The sequence below is a fragment of the Salvelinus fontinalis genome, chromosome 14 (assembly GCF_029448725.1).
Source record: "Salvelinus fontinalis isolate EN_2023a chromosome 14, ASM2944872v1, whole genome shotgun sequence".
NCBI lineage: Eukaryota > Metazoa > Chordata > Actinopteri > Salmoniformes > Salmonidae > Salvelinus > Salvelinus fontinalis.
This window is the reverse complement of record NC_074678.1, coordinates 5,596,572-5,613,716: the sequence shown is the minus strand read 5'-3', so window position 1 is coordinate 5,613,716 and position 17,145 is coordinate 5,596,572. Positions and strand designations below refer to the sequence as shown.

Sequence of the window (17,145 nt, the reverse complement as noted above, 5' to 3'; positions counted from 1 at the left end):
TGTAGGTATCACACAAAGAAAAAGAAACAGGCCCATGCTATATAAGTATTGAGAGAGAAAATATACAATAAAAGTGTATTGATACATAGAGAGACATTATAAAAGGCTCATACATGCTTAAAAAAAATTATAAAGAACTACAACCTTAAGTAAAGTGTTAGAGTATACAGTGCCTTCAGAAAGTATTCATACCCCTTGACTTATTCTACATGTTGTTGTGTTACAGCCTAAATTCAAAATGGATTAAATTGATATATATATATATTTTTTTTCACCCATCTACACACAATACCCCATAATGACAAAGTGAAAACATGTTTTTAGAAATGTTAGCAAATATATTAAAAATGAAATACAGAAATATCAAATTCACATAAGTATTCACACACAAGTCAATACTTTGTAGAAGCACCTTTGGCAGCAATCTAGAGCTGTCAGGCGTTCTAGGTAAAAGGCGCTGCATGGCCAATCCGATGTCTGCATTTGCCGTGCAGCATTTCCGGTGATACGGCCTCCGCAGAAGTCAGGGCATTCATAATTATTGTACTTTGCAGAGCAGCGCAAAGCTGTTGTGAAGGAAGTTCTCAAGGAAGTGAGTTTGTGTTTATACAGGATGTACCACCCCCTCCTACCGTCAACCAATTATGTCATTGCGGAGCTATACGTAGCCCTCCACATTGTTACAAAATTTGGGAGGTGCACGGCGATGCGGTACAGAGCTAAATTTGGCCTCTGCATCCCTCCGGAGGCTCCGCAATTGGTTCAGTATTACTTTAGTGCCTTGTTGCAAACACGATGCAACAAGGCACTATTCTGTACAGGCTTCCTCTGTAATTGTTTTAAAGTCACCATTGGCCTCGTGGTGAAATCCTTGAGCGGTTTCCTTCCTCTCCTGCAACTGAGTTAGGAAGGATGCCTGTATCTTTGTAGTGACTGGGTGTATTGATACACCATCCAAAGTGAAATTAATAACTTCACCATGCTCAAAGGGATATTCAATGTCTGTTTTTTTTGTTTACCCATCTACCAATATATGTCCTTTGCAAGGAATTGGAAAACCTCCCTGCTGTTTGAAATTCACTGCTTGACTGAGGGACTGTACAGTTAATTGTATGTGTGGGGTACAGAGATGAGGTAGTTATTCAAAAATCATGTTAAACACTACTATTGCACACAGAGCGAGTCCATGCAACTTATGTGACTTGTTAAGCAAATTTTTACTCCTGAACTACAGTATGTAGGCTTGCCATAACAAAGGGGTTGAATAATTACTGACTCAAGACAATTCAGCTTTTGCATTTTTAATTTGTAAATAAAAAAATAAAAAAACATAGTTCTACTTTGACATTATGGGGTTTTGTGTCTAGGCCAGTGACAAAAAAATAAAAATGTGTCCATTTACAATCCAGACTGTAACACAACAAAAATGTGGAAAAAGTCAGCGAGTGCGAATACTTTCTGAAAGCGCTGTATTTGTTACCTGTAGGGTTTTTAACGCTGTCCTGGGTTTGGGTTTGGGTAAGACTTTGGCTGCTGCTGGTGGCACCACCACTCTGGTTCCTCCTACTGGCTTGTTCATTGGAGAACTCAACTGTCTCTCCAAGCTTCTGGTCAGCGTTTTAACTACAGACCCAGACAACACAAAACAAGGGACCCAGCTGAAATAATCCTGATACTTCTTCAATACTCATTCATCAAAAACATAAAATTAGAGCCCTGGGCAAGATGAAAACTTACTGTATAGCAATGAAATGACAATACAATTTGTAGAACTGTAAGATTTACATAATGAGATGATACGTTTTGGATTCATGGTAGATTGGCCCTTATTGTGGGCTAAAACAGATTCAAATAAACAAACCAGTCTGATCTCCACGGTGAGTTGTTAGACTTGTAGGCCCTTCTGAGAGCTCTGTGTCTGTCCCAGACCAGTCCTCCCCCTGGGTAGAACCAGACATTGGGTACATCTGCCTTGGGCTGGATCCAGACTGCACCACCCTCACAGAGGGGCCAGACCTACTGCCAGGGCTGGTGACAGAGACACCAGACCTACTGCCAGGGCTGGTGACAGAGGGAAAGTCTTCTCCTGATGCCTCATCCTCAGAACTGAAGGGAGGGGTGCTGAAAGAGGAAGACATGTTTCTGACTTTAACGCGCATTTAAAGAGAAGTGGGAAATGTATACAGTGGGGAGAACAAGTATTTGATACACTGCCGATTTTGCAGGTTTTCCTACTTACAAAGCATGTAGAGGTCTGTAATTTTTTATCATAGGTACACTTCAACTGTGAGAGACGGAATCTAAAACAAAAATTCAGAAAATCACATTGTATGATTTTTAAGTAATTCATTTGCATTTTATTGCATGACATAAGTATTTGATCACCTACCAACCAGTAAGAATTCCGGCTCTCACAGACCTGTTAGTTTTTCTTTAAGAAGCCCTCCTGTTCTCCACTCATTACCTGTATTAACTGCACCTGCTTGAACTCGTTACCTGTATAAAAGACACCTGTCCACACACTCAAACAGACTCCAACCTCTCCACAATGGCCAAGACCAGAGAGCTGTGTAAGGACATCAGGGATGAAATTGTAGACCTGCACAAGGCTGGGATGGGCTACAGGACAATAGGCAAGCAGCTTGGTGAGAAGGCAACAACTGTTGGCGCAATTATTAGAAAATGGAAGAAGTTCAAGATGACGGTCAATTACCCTCGGTCTGGGGCTCCATGCAAGATCTCACCTCGTGGGGCATCAATGATCATGAGGAAGGTGAGGGATCAGCCCAGAACTCCACGGCAGGACCTGGTCAATGACCTGAAGAGAGCTGGGACCACAGTCTCAAAGAAAACCATTTGTAACACAATACGCCGTCATGGATTAAAATCCTGCAGTGCACGCAAGGTCCCCCTGCTCAAGCCAGCGCATATCCAGGCCCGTCTGAAGTTTGCCAATGACCATCTGGATGATCCAGAGGAGGAATGGGAGAAGGTCATGTGGTCTGATGAGACAAAAATAGAGCTTTTTGGTCTAAACTCCACTCGCCGTGTTTGGAGGAAGAAGAAGGATGAGTACAACCCCAAGAACACCATCCCAACCATGAAGCATGGAGGTGGAAACATCATTCTTTGGGGATGCTTTTCTGTAAAGGGGACAGGACGACTGCACCGTATTGAGGGGAGGATGGATGGGGTCATGTATCGCGAGATCTTGGCCAACAACCTCCTTCCCTCAGTAAGAGCATTGAAGATGGGTCGTGGCTGGGTCTTCCAGCATGACAACAACCCGAAACACACAGCCAGGGAAACTAAGGAGTGGCTCCGTAAGAAGCATCTCAAGGTCCTGGAGTGGCCTAGCCAGTCTCCAGACCTGAACCCAATAGAAAATCTTTGGAGGGAGCTGAAAGTCCGTATTGCCCAGCGACAGCCCCGAAACCTGAAGGATCTGGAGAAGGTCTGTATGGAGGAGTGGGCCAAAATCCCTGCTGCAGTGTGTGCAAACCTGGTCAAGAACTACAGAAAACGTATGATCTCTGTAATTGCAAACAAAGGTTTCTGTACCAAATATTAAGTTCTGCTTCTCTGATGTATCAAATACTTATGTCATGCAATAAAATGCAAAATAATTACTTAAAAATCATACAATGTGATTTTCTGGATTTTTGTTTTAGATTCCGTCTCTCACAGTTGAAGTGTACCTATGATAAAAATGACAGACCTCTACATGCTTTGTAAGTAGGAAAACCTGCAAAATCGGCAGTGTATCAAATACTTGTTCTCCCCACTGTATATATATATATATATATATATTTTTTTACATAAAACATTAAAACAGACACAATTATAAAAACGAAACCTATTCAAAACACATTCTTACAAAAAAAATCCCAAGCTAGGGAGAGGTGCTGAAAGAGAAATACATATTTGTCATTAATTACACACACTTATAGAGGGGTCACGCTCCTCAGGGAGGTTAAAGTAAGGACAATACAGTACGTTACAAAACAGTACAGGAGAGGACAGGAGAAGAGTGGGGTATGTTCAGTAGATACTGTAAACATGGCAGTGGGGTATGTTCAGTAGATACTGTAAACATGGCAGCGGGGTACGCTCAGTAGATACTGTAAACACGGCAGTGGGGTATGTTCAGTAGATACTGTAAACACGGCAGTGGGGTATGTTCAGTAGATACTGTAAACATGGCAGTGGGGTATGTTCAGTAGATACTGTAAACATGGCAGTGGGGTACGTTCAGTAGATACTGTAAACATGGCAGTGGGGTATGTTCAGTAGATACTGTGGGCATGGCAGTGGGGTATGTTCAGTAGATACTGTAAACATGGCAGTGGGGTATGTTCAGTAGATACTGTAAACATGGCAGTGGGGTATGTTCAGTAGATACTGTAAACATGGCAGTGGGGTACGTTCAGAAGATACTGTAAACATGGCAGTGGGGTACGTTCAGTAGATACTGTAAACATGGCAGTGGGGTACGTTCAGTAGATACTGTAAACATGGCAGTGGGGTATGTTCAGTAGATACTGTAAACATGGCAGTGGGGTATGTTCAGTAGATACTGTAAACATGGCAGTGGGGTACGTTCAGTACATACTCTACCGTTCAAAAGTTTGGGGTCACTTAGAAATGTCCTTGTTTTTGAAAGAAAAGCACATTTTTCGTCCATTGAAATAACATCAAATTGATCAGAAATAAAGTGTAGTCATTGTTAATGTTGTAAATGACTATTGTAGCTGGAAACGGCTGATTTTTTAATGGAATATCTACATAGGCGTGCAGAGGCCCATTATCAGCAAACATCACTCCTGTGTTCCAATGGCACGTTGTGTTAGATAATCCAAGTTCATCATTTTAAAAGGCTAATTGATCATTAGAAAACCCTTTTGCAATTATGTTAGCACAGCTGAAAACTGTTGTCCTAATTAAAGAAGCAATACAACTGGCCTCTTTAAGACAAGTTGAATATCTGGAGCATCAGCATTTGTGGGTTCGATTACAGGCTCAAAATTGCCAGAAACTAAGAACTTTCTTCTGAAACTCGTCAGTCTATTCTTGTTCTGAGTAATGAAGGCTATTCCAAGAGAGAAATTGCCAAGAAACTGAAGATCTCGTACAACGCTGTGCACTACTCCCTTCACAGAACAGCGCAAACTGGCTCTAACTAGAATAGAAAGAGGAGTGGGAGGCCCCGGTGCACAACTGAGCAAGAGGACAAGTACATTAGAGTTACACACTAGTTTGAGAAACAGACGCCTAACAAGTCCTCAACTGGCAGCTTCATTAAATAGTGCCCGCAAAACACCAGTCTCAACGTCAACAGTGAAGAGGCGACTCCGGGATGCTGGCCTTCTAGGCAGAGTTGCAAAGAAAAAGGACATTTCTAAGTGACCCCAAACTTTTGAACGGTAGTGTACATGGCAGTGGGGTACGTTCAGTAAATGTAAATACTCTGGGCACGGCAGTGGGGTACGTTCAGTAGATACTGTGGGCACGGCGGTGGGGTACGTTCAGTAGATACTGTGGGCACGGCGGTGGGGTACGTTCAGTAGATACTGTAAACATGGCAGTGGGTTACGTTCAGTAGATACTCTGGGCACGGCAGTGGGGTACGTTCAGTAGATACTGTGGGCATGGCGGTGGGGTACGTTCAGTAGATACTGTGGGCACGGCAGTGGGGTACATTCAGTAGATACTGTGGGCACGACAGTGGGGTATGTTCAGTAGATACTGTGGGCACGGCAGTGGGGTACGTTCAGTAGATACTGTAAACATGGCAGTGGGGTATGTTCAGTAGATACTGTAAACATGGCGGTGGGGTATGTTCAGTAGATACTGTGGGCACGGCAGTGGGGTACGTTCAGTAGATACTGTGGGCACGGCAGTGGGGTACGTTCAGTAGATACTGTGGGCACGGCGGTGGGGTACGTTCAGTAGATACTGTAAACATGGCAGTGGGGTAGGTTCAGTAGATACTGTAAACATGGCAGAGGGGTACGTTCAGTAGATACTGTAAACATGGCAGAGGGGTACGTTCAGTAGATACTGTAAACATGGCAGTGGGGTACGTTCAGTAGATACTGTAAACATGGCAGAGGGGTACGTTCAGTAGATACTGTAAACATGGCAGAGGGGTACGTTCAGTAGATACTGTGGGCACGACAGTGGGGTACGTTCAGTAGATACTGTGGGCACGGCGGTGGGGTACGTTCAGTAGATACTGTGGGCACGGCGGTGGGGTACGTTCAGTAGATACTGTGGGCACGGCGGTGGGGTATGTTCAGTAGATACTGTGGGCACGGCGGTGGGGTACGTTCAGTAGATACTGTGGGCACGGCGGTGGGGTATGTTCAGTAGATACTGTAAACATGGCAGTGGGGTACGTTCAGTAGATACTGTAAACATGGCAGTGGGGTACGTTCAGTAGATACTGTGGGTACGGCAGTGGGGTACGTTCAGTAGATACTGTGGGCATGGCAGTGGGGTACGTTCAGTAGATACTGTGGGCATGGCAGTGGGGTACGTTCAGTAGATACTGTAAACATGACAGTGGGGTACGTTCAGTAGATACTGTAAACATGGCAGTGGGGTACGTTCAGTAGATACTGTAAACATGGCAGTGGGGTACGTTCAGTAGATACTGTGGGCACGGCAGTGGGGTACGTTCAGTAGATACTGTGGGCATGGCAGTGGGGTACGTTCAGTAGATACTGTGGGCATGGCAGTGGGGTACGTTCAGTAGATACTGTAAACATGGCAGTGGGGTACGTTCAGTAGATACTGTGGGCACGGCGGTGGGGTACGTTCAGTAGATACTGTGGGCACGGCAGTGGGGTACGTTCAGTAGATACTGTGGGCACGGCAGTGGGGTATGTTCAGTAGATACTGTAAACATAGCAGTGGGGTACGTTCAGTAGATACTGTGGGCATGGCGGTGGGGTACGTTCAGTAGATACTGTGGGCACGGCAGTGGGGTACGTTCAATAGATACTGTAAACATGGCAGTGGGGTATGTTCAGTAGATACTGTAAACATAGCAGTGGGGTACGTTCAGTAGATACTGTGGGCACGGCAGTGGGGTACGTTCAGTAGATACTGTGGGCACGGCAGTGGGGTACGTTCAGTAGATACTGTAAACATGGCAGTGGGGTACGTTCAGAAGATACTGTAAACATGGCAGTGGGGTACGTTCAGTAGATACTGTAAACATGGCAGTGGGGTACGTTCAGAAGATACTGTAAACATGGCAGTGGGGTACGTTCAGTAGATACTGTAAACATGGCGGTGGGGTACGTTCAGTAGATACTGTGGGCACGGCAGTGGGGTACGTTCAGTAGATACTGTGGGCACGGCAGTGGGGTACGTTCAGTAGATACTGTTGGCACGGCAGTGGGGTACGTTCAGTAGATACTATGGGCACGGCAGTGGGGTACGTTCAGTAGATACTGTGGGCACGGCAGTGGGGTACGTTCAGTAGATACTGTGGGCACGGCAGTGGGGTACGTTCAGTAGATACTGTGGGCACGGCAGTGGGGTACGTTCAGTAGATACTGTGGGCATACCTGTTCTTTTTTCTATGAGTGCTTGGTGTCTGTTGAGGTTGTGGAGCCTTCTCTCGCCTCAAGGAGGCTTTCACCTTCACTGGTGTCTGTCTGCTTTTTGGACTCTTCTCCCGGCTAGGACTCCTCTTCTCTAAAGACAAACATGTTAGTGTGCTAAGCAGATCTGGGGGATTTCAGTTTACTTCCTGAATTGAGTAAATTGAAATATAATTGAGGCCAACCCTGGTACTAAGAGCAGGAGTGTGTGTGAAAATGTAGACTGAGTGGCACATCTCCGTGGAGATGAGGCTGTGTTACATGCTTCTTGGACCTGAGGGTTAGGTACAATATGGAGGTGTGTGTTGGTCCTTACTGTGGGACTGAGACGTGGTACTGGGTATGGTAGCCTGTCTGGGTAAAGTAGGTACGGTGGTTCCCTGGCTCCTCTGCAGGGCGTGCACCCTGCGCGTCAGCTCTCTGGCCAGGCTCTCTCTGAGCTCCAGGAGGTCTGCTTTCTGTTTGGACATCTGATGTCGCTGACCAGATACCAACGCGCTCAGGCTCTTAAAGGACTTCTTGGATATACCCTTGGTTCCCTAGAATGTAACATAAAGGATTTTAGATATAGATCACTTCTCCCATTAGGCATTTGTTATAATAAAATGACAGATTTTGACTTCAGTTAGAGAGAATACTGTCTTGAATATATGGATTTCCGTGCATGTAGGGTGTTCACCCATAAAATGGTTATTCAATTAAATGTTCATGAAATATGTTCATTCAATAGAGAATTAAATTAGAAAAACATTAGTTCAACCCGTATGTCTCTACCATATATGGTTCCACGGTTACAGACAATCTACCTCTTGAGAATGTAGCCTGATTAGAGTGAATAGAATGTCCTTATGGGTCAACAGTGGTCGCTGCTCAACAGAACGCTGTCACTGCTCTGTGGGCAGAATGGCCTGGACTTTGAACGTCAACTCACAAGCTAGCTAGTAGCTGCAGGTCAGTGTGTGATAACATGAGCTTTTTCTAAAAGAAATCGGCGGAACACAAACAAAATTGAGCCTATATATATATATATATATACACACACACATACTGAGACAAGGATATCCCTACCGGCCAAACCCTCCCAAACCCGGACGACGCTATGCCAATTGTGCGTCGCCCCACGGAATTCCCGGTTGCGGCTGCGACAGAACCTGGGCGCGAACCCAGAGACTCTGGTGGCGCAGCTAGCACTGCGATGCAGTGCCCTAGACCACTGCGCCACCCGGGAGATTATATATATATATATACACACACACACAGTATATATAAAATTTACAAAGCTAACATAATTCATTTCAATATCTGCCCTCTGACATAAAAATAAAAGATGTATTTCTGAGTCTTTCCCTTTAAATCGCGGTAGAAACGGCCCCTCAACATTGATTGACCAGGATTAGAGAAATAAAATACCACAGATCTACAGATGATAAATGACGACGGTATCAAGTTGATTTTGATTGGTCCAAAGTGCAGAAGCACCTTCTAATGTTACCACCTCCCAATGCAGAAATACGGAAGAGATGTAAACAGTATAGCTTCCGTCCCTCTCCTCGCCCTTACCTGGGCTCGAACCAGGGACCCTCTGCACACATCAACAACTGACACCCACGAAGCATCGTTACCCATCGCTCCATAAACAACTACTTCAAGGTCTCAGAGCGAGTGACGTTACCGATTGAAACGCTATTAGCGCGTACCCCGCTAACTAGCTAGCCATTTCACATCGGTTACAGAAATACAACCAAGAGCTTGACGATCTAAACTAGCAACGGTCACAGCAAACGTATTTAATCAACACTGTTCAGTAAAAGCATACTTAGGTTATAATATTGTAGAGAACAGTCTAATGATTGATTGTATGTAATTCATGATGGCAATAGGCTAAAGAAAATGCCATTTAGACATTTATATTTCACTACATTCCAGAGCACTGAGAGAACACCCTATATGCACCCTATATACACCCTATTCAGTAGTATTCAGACCCCTTGACTTCTTCAACATTTTGTTTACAGCCTTATTCTAAAATTGAACAAATAAAACAAATCCTCAATCTACACACAATAGCCCATAATGACAAAGTGAAAACAGGTTTTTAGAATTTTTTGGGGTCAAAATACAAAACAGAAATACCTTATTTACATAAGTATTCAGACCCTTTGTGAAGAAACTCGAAATTGATCTCAGGTGATTTCTGTTTACATTGATCATCCTTGAGATGTTTCTACAACTTGATTGGAGTCCACCTGTGGTAAATGTAATTGATTGGACATGATTTGGAAAGGAACACCTGTCTATATAAGGTCCCACAGTTGACAGTGTATGTCAGGGCAAAAACCAAGCCATGAGGTCGAAGGAATTGTCCGTAGAGCTCCGAGACAGGATTGTGTCGAGGCACAGATCTGGGGAAGGGTACCAAAAAACATTTGCAGCATTGAAGGTCCCCAAGAACACAGTGGCCTCCATCATTCTGAAATGGAAGAAGACTCTTCCTAGAGCTGGCCGCCCGGCCAAACTGAGCAATCAGGGGTGAAGGGCCTTGGTCAGGGAGGTGACCAAGAAACCGATGGTCACTCTGACAGAGCTGTAGAGTTCCTTTGTTGGGATGGGAGAACCTTCCAGATGACAACCATCTCTGCAGCACTCCACCAATCAAGCCTTTATGGTAGAGTGGCCAGATGGAAGCCACTCCTCAGTAAAAGGCACATGACAGCCCACTTGGAGTTTGTCAAAAGACACCTAAAGCACTCAGACCATGAGAAACAAAATTCTCTGGTCTGATGAAACCAAGATTTAACTCTTTGGTCTGAATGCCAAGCGTCACGCCTGGAGAAAACCTGACACCATCTATGGTGAAGCATATGGTGGTGGCAGCATCATGCTGTGGGGATGTTTTTCAACGGCAGGGACTGGGAAACTAGTCAGGATCGAGGGAAAGATGAACAGAGCAAAGTACAGAGAGATCCTTGATGAAAACCTGCTCCAGAAAGCTCAAGACCTCAAACTGGGGAGAAGGTTCACGTTCCAACAGGAAAATAGCACACAGCCAAGATAAACTCAGGAGTGGCTTCGGGACAAGTCTCTGAATGTCCTTGAGTGGCCCAGCCAGAGCCCGGACTTGAATCCTATTGAACATCTCTGGAGAGACCTGAAAATAGCTGTGCAGCGACGCTCCCCATCCAACCTGACAGAGCTTGAGAGGATCTGCAGAGAAGAATGGGAGAAACTCCCCAAATACAGGTGTGCCAAGCTAGTAGCGTCATACCCAAGAAGATTCGAGACTGTAATCACTGCCAAAGGTGCTTCAACAAAGTCCCGAGTAAAGGGTCTGAATCCTCACGTAAATGTAATTTCAGTTAAAAAATAAAAATAAAAAGTTTTTGCTTTGTCATTATGGGGTATTGTGTGTAGATTGATGAGGGGGGGAAAAACGATTTAATCAATTTTAGAATAAATCTGTAAGGAAACAAAATGTGGAAAAAGTCAAAGGGTCTGAATACTTTCCGAATGCATATTCATTTAACTTGAACTTTGTGACAACTGCTGATTTGATTGACCTGAGTGATTGATTGAATTCAGTGTACGTACCTTTCTAAGGCCCATCTTCTCCAGCCTCTCCTCCAGCGTTTCCTCTAGTATGGCTCTGAACTCCTTCACCAAGGCGGGGTTCCTCCGGAGGGACTCCAACAGTCTCCTCCTGGTCTCACCAGAGTCCTCCAGACCTAGGAGATATCACAGGATGTTGACTGTAATTGTTCTATAAAAAGAAGACTAACAAAAGATACATGATTCATAGTATGATTAATGCATACTTTCTTCCTCCTCTTCTTCCTTCTCCTCCTCCTCCTCTTCCTCCTCCTCCTCTGTGGAGTGTTGGACCGCTTGTTTGATGGCAGTATCTGACAGAAAACCATCACATCAACATAGAAAATATGTTTTATTTGATTGAATATCCAAAACATACAATATACTTGCAGTGAAGCCGCTCAACAACTACGTCACACCAGTCGTCCAACAGACTCCCATTCAGAAGCATCCAGGGTCAATGCCCTGCTCAAGGCCACGTCGACAGATCTCCCACAAGGCCAAAAAACGGGGACCCGAACCCTCCAACATCCCCCCCCCCCCCCCCCCCCCCACCACCCACACAGTTCCCCAAGAGCTGCCTCTCTAGAACATAGTATCTTGAATACAATTCTTGAATACAAACAAGTCTAGAATAAATAAATAGGCCTGTGTTTTGTATTACCTGCCACTGGTCTTCTAGACATCCTGTTGATCTGTAATACAGATGGTAATACAGACCTGATAAAAGCGCTCTCGACCAAGACAACAACTTAACATACTGCCGTAATTATAGACGGACAGCAATCAACAACAACAGCATAGCGTTGGTAGCTATCATACCTTATCCTCCTGAGACCTGATGAGCCGGTCTTTCTGTTGGACCCTGGCAGACAGGGAGGTGACCTGTTGTTCTAGCCCGTGTCGGTCTGACCTGTGTTCTACAGACAGGGCCAGCTGCAGCCTATCATTCTCACTCTGCAGCTGAGGAGGACAACACGTTAGGAGGAGAATACTTTTAGTTTCCGCTATTCAACCCGGCACGCACGCACGCACGCACGCACGCACGCACGCACGCACGCACGCACGCACGCACGCACGCACGCACGCACGCACGCACGCACGCACGCACGCACGCACGCACGCACGCACGCACGCACGCACGCACGCACGCACGCACGCACGCACGCACGCACGCACGCACGCACGCACGCACGCACGCACGCACGCACGCACGCACGCACGCACGCACGCACGCACGCACGCACGCACGCACGCACGCACGCACGCACGCACGCACGCACGCACGCACGCACGCACGCACGCACGCACGCACGCACGCACGCACGCACGCACGCACGCACGCACGCACGCACGCACGCACGCACGCACGCACGCACGCACACACACACACACACACACACACAAATCCAAAGAAGGGGGCACCAAAGCACAGACATGCATCTTACCTCATCTCTCTCCAACATGTGCCTGTTCTGGACCTCTTTAAACCGTTTGTTCCACTCGCGCTTCTGAAGGAGACGGACAGAGATAGAAAAAAGGCCCATGCTAACACCCAACGTGGATTTTAGTTTAAGCTTTGTGTCGATTCTCCTGATTTCATAGCAACATGTCTTAATAGACCACATACTGTCATCTCAGCTGGTGATAGATAGATAGATAGATAGATAGATAGATAGATAGATAGATAGATAGATAGATAGATAGATAGATAGATAGATAGATAGATAGATAGATAGATAGATGGCCAGAAGAGTACTGAGACAGAGTGGTGTGTTCTTCTGTCTTACCTGCTCAGACATCTTCTTCTTCATCATCCTCTTCGCTGCCTCCTCTCTCAGCTGCAGCTCATCGTCCTCTTGATAGGAGCCCAGGTTAGAAACAGTCACTTCTTCTCTGGTCTGGAGCTCCTGCAGTTTCTGTCAAGTGAGTTTTCCCATCTTGTTAAGTCATGAGACAACACAGTAAGTAAAGAAAAACTGAACATATTATTATTATTATTTTCATGTTGGCATTAAGTATTTGTTTTAGAAAAAATACATCAAGGTATTAAACCTTGAGGTATAAAACTGGCATAACTGGTATAAAACTGGCATAACTGGTATAAAACTGGCATAAAACTGGTATAAAACTGGCATAAAACTGGTATAAAACTGGCATAAAACTGGCATAAAACTGGCATAAAACTGGCATCTGCATTTGGGGAAACAGCGTTCGCTTCAGCAGTTCTGTTAATGTTTTTGTTTTTATGATGAAACGATGAGAGGAGCGTCCAGCAACGGTGTGAACATCTTTTATTAAATAGCAGTACACGTTGTGATGTTCTACTGTGGCGTGCGATGATGTCAGAGCGGAGAGAAACAATGTTGGCTTGTAACTCACTTGTTGTTGTAATATCCCAAACGGATGTGACTGTTTCACCATTAAGGATTATAGCTTCAAAGGCCTCAGAAAAATGACTGATACTGGATTGTGTGTAGGCTAGCAGCAGGGTGTGCTTGAGCTTTTGTAGCCTGCTCATTCTTTACACTGTGGCGCCATCTAGTGGCTGGAAAACACCACACCTTCTATTGACTCAACATCACTCATAGCACCACGCCACTAAGCCCCCTGGTTCATGCATGTCCTTTAAAATGGGAATAGGACTCACAGCCTCGATGGAGGAGCTCCTGCTGGCCATATCTCTGAACTCCTGCAGGAACAGTTGCTTCAGGTCCCTCATTTCCTCTTTAAACTTCTTCCTCTCCTCCTCCTTCCAGCTCTCCATCTTCTCTCGCTCCGAGGTCTCTTTCCTTCGCTGATCTTCCAGCTCCTGGTGGTTAAACCCATTGAAGCACTCATGAGAGACACAGCAGTATTGATATAGATCTGGGATGGGAAACTTTGATGGGCGTGGGGGAAACACAACAACAAATATGAAATCATCATGAGTGGTCACACTGGGTCGTGGGTCTGCATGTACCCACATCTATACCCACATATGCAGTCAGTGCCGGTCCTAGCCTTTTGGGGGCATTAAGTTACATTTATTTGAGGACACCACCTCCCCACCTCGTGAGAAAAACATTTTAGCAGGCCCCCCTTTTGACAGCAGAGGGGAGGAATGTTTTAAAGTTATTTTCCTGCAATTCTACACATTTTGTTATGGAGCAGAGAGACATGTTCGCAGTTTTAAAAATTATATCTATGTGAGAGTGACTAACAAAATTAATGGGGGCAACAGGTTGATAATTCGACAATGATTCCTACAAGTTTAGATAGGTAAGTTCGTATAGTCTAAAACATTTTAGCTGACATGGGCTAATTGAGTGACTGTCAGTGGTAATCAGTGCCTGTATTGGAGGGGGAGTACTGTCATGAATCTGCCTGTATTGGAGGGGGAGTACTGTCATGAATCTGCCTGTATTGGAGGGGGAGTACTGTCCTGAATATGCCTGTATTGGAGGGGGAGTACTGCCCTGAATCAGCCTGTATTGGAGGGGGGGTACTGTCCTGAATCTGCCTGTATTGGAGGGGGAGTACTGTCCTGAATCTGCCTGTATTGGAGGGGGAGTACTGTCCTAAATCTGCCTGTATTGGAGGGGGAGTACTGTCCTGAATCTGCCTGTATTGGAGGGGGAGTACTGTCCTGAATCTGCCTGTATTGGAGGGGGAGTACTGTCCTGAATCTGCCTGTATTGGAGGGGGAGTACTGTCCTGAATCTGCCTGTATTGGAGGGGGAGTACTGTCCTGAATCTGCCTGTATTGGAGGGGGAGCACTGTCCTGAATCTGCCTGTATTGGAGGGGGAGCACTGTCCTGAATCTGCCTGTATTGGAGGGGGAGCACTGTCATGAATCTGCCTGTATTGGAGGGGGAGCACTGTCCTGAATCTGCCTGTATTGGAGAGGGAGTACTGTCATGAATCTGCCTGCATTGGAGGGGGAGTACTGTCCTGAATCTGCCTGTATTGGAGGGGGAGCACTGTCCCGAATCTGCCTGTATTGGAGGGGGAGCACTGTCCCGGATCTGCCTGTATTGGAGAGGGAGTACTGTCCTGAATCTGCCTGTATTGGAGGGGGAGTACTGTCCTGAATCTGCCTGTATTGGAGGGGGAGTACTGTCCTGAATCTGCCTGTATTGGAGGGGGAGTACTGTCCTGAATCTGCCTGTATTGGAGGGGGAGTACTGTCCTGAATCTGCCTGTATTGGAGGGGGAGTACTGTCCTGAATCTGCCTGTATTGGAGGGGGAGTACTGTCCTGAATCTGCCTGTATTGGAGGGGGAGTACTGTCCTGAATCTGCCTGTATTGGAGGGGGAGTACTGTCCTGAATCTGCCTGTATTGGAGGGGGAGTACTGTCCTGAATCTGCCTGTATTGGAGGGGGAGTACTGTCCCGAATCTGCCTGTATTGGAGGGGGAGTACTGTCCCGAATCTGCCTGTATTGGAGGGGGAGTACTGTCCCGAATCTGCCTGTATTGGAGGGGGAGTACTGTCCCGAATCTGCCTGTATTGGAGGGGGAGTACTGTCCTGAATCTGCCTGTATTGGAGGGGGAGTACTGTCCTGAATCTGCCTGTATTGGAGGGGGAGTACTGTCCTGAATCTGCCTGTATTGGAGGGGGAGCACTGTCCTGAATCTGCCTGTATTGGAGGGGGAGCACTGTCATGAATCTGCCTGTATTGGAGGGGGAGTACTGTCCTGAATCTGCCTGTATTGGAGGGGGAGTACTGTCCTGAATCTGCCTGTATTGGAGGGGGAGTACTGTCCTGAATCTGCCTGTATTGGAGGGGGAGTACTGTCCTGAATCTGCCTGTATTGGAGGGGGAGTACTGTCCTGAATCTGCCTGTATTGGAGGGGGAGTACTGTCCTGAATCTGCCTGTATTGGAGGGGGAGTACTGTCCTGAATCTGCCTGTATTGGAGGGGGAGTACTGTCCTGAATCGGCCTGTATTGGAGGGGGAGTACTGTCCTGAATCGGCCTGTATTGGAGGGGGAGTACTGTCCTGAATCGGCCTGTATTGGAGGGGGAGTACTGTCCTGAATCGGCCTGTATTGGAGGGGGAGTACTGTCCTGAATCGGCCTGTATTGGAGGGGGAGTACTGTCCTGAATCTGCCTGTATTGGAGGGGGAGTACTGTCCTGAATCTGCCTGTATTGGAGGGGGAGCACTGTCATTAATCTGCCTGTATTGGAGGGGGAGCACTGTCATTAATCTGCCTGTATTGGAGGGGAAGTACTGTCCTGAATCTGCCTGTATTGGAGGGGAAGTACTGTCATGAATCTGCCTGTATTGGAGGGGGAGTACTGTCCTGAACCTGCCTGTATTGGAGGGGGAGTACTGTCATGAATCTGCCTGTATTGGAGGGGGAGTACTGTCACGAATCTGCCTGTATTGGAGGGGGAGTACTGTCCTGAACCTGCCTGTATTGGAGGGTGAGTACTGTCATGAATCTGCCTGTATTGGAGTGGAAGTACTGTCATGAATCTGCCTGTATTGGAGGGGGAGCACTGTCCTGAATCTGCCTGTATTGGAGGGGGAGTGGTTTCACCTCTTTTCTGAGAATATAACCAGCTTCTCAGGCTCCATCTTAGTGTGCTTCATCCTATAGTTAGAGGATTCCTGATATCTCCAGGAGTGATAAGTATAATTGTTGTCTTTATCTGCTGTCTACGACTGTCTTTTTTCTAGCTAGGGCCATCTATATTAAGTGCTTCCTGTCTTCCCTGTAGTCTAGTTGGTGTGTGAACTGCTTCCTGTCTTCCCTGTAGTCTAGTTGGTGTGTGAACTGCTTCCTGTCTTCCCTGTAGTCTAGTTGGTGTGTGAACTGCTTCCTGTCTTCCCTGTAGTCTAGTTGGTGTGTGAACTGCTCCCTGTCTTCCCTGTAGTCTAGTTGGTGTGTGAACTGCTTCCTGTCTTCCCAGTAGTCTAGTTGGTGTGTGAACTGCTTCCTGTCTTCCCTGT

At 46.2% G+C, this 17,145-nt stretch overlaps 1 protein-coding gene across 1 annotated transcript in view; it reads right to left on the bottom strand.

The window, feature by feature from the left end:
• Positions 1-17,145, bottom strand: part of dzip1l (DAZ interacting zinc finger protein 1-like) — a 31,677-nt gene that overhangs the window by 2,666 nt on the left and 11,866 nt on the right. Inside the window, exons 6-16 of the mRNA XM_055943848.1 lie at positions 13,849-14,010; positions 12,989-13,117; positions 12,647-12,709; positions 12,021-12,161; positions 11,863-11,893; positions 11,426-11,512; positions 11,202-11,335; positions 7,930-8,152; positions 7,578-7,707; positions 1,862-2,121; positions 1,481-1,623 (exon numbers count right to left, since the gene is read on the bottom strand). Of these exons, the coding sequence (XP_055799823.1) occupies positions 1,481-1,623; positions 1,862-2,121; positions 7,578-7,707; positions 7,930-8,152; positions 11,202-11,335; positions 11,426-11,512; positions 11,863-11,893; positions 12,021-12,161; positions 12,647-12,709; positions 12,989-13,117; positions 13,849-14,010 (1,503 nt within the window). The remainder of the gene's footprint in view (positions 1-1,480; positions 1,624-1,861; positions 2,122-7,577; positions 7,708-7,929; positions 8,153-11,201; positions 11,336-11,425; positions 11,513-11,862; positions 11,894-12,020; positions 12,162-12,646; positions 12,710-12,988; positions 13,118-13,848; positions 14,011-17,145) is intronic.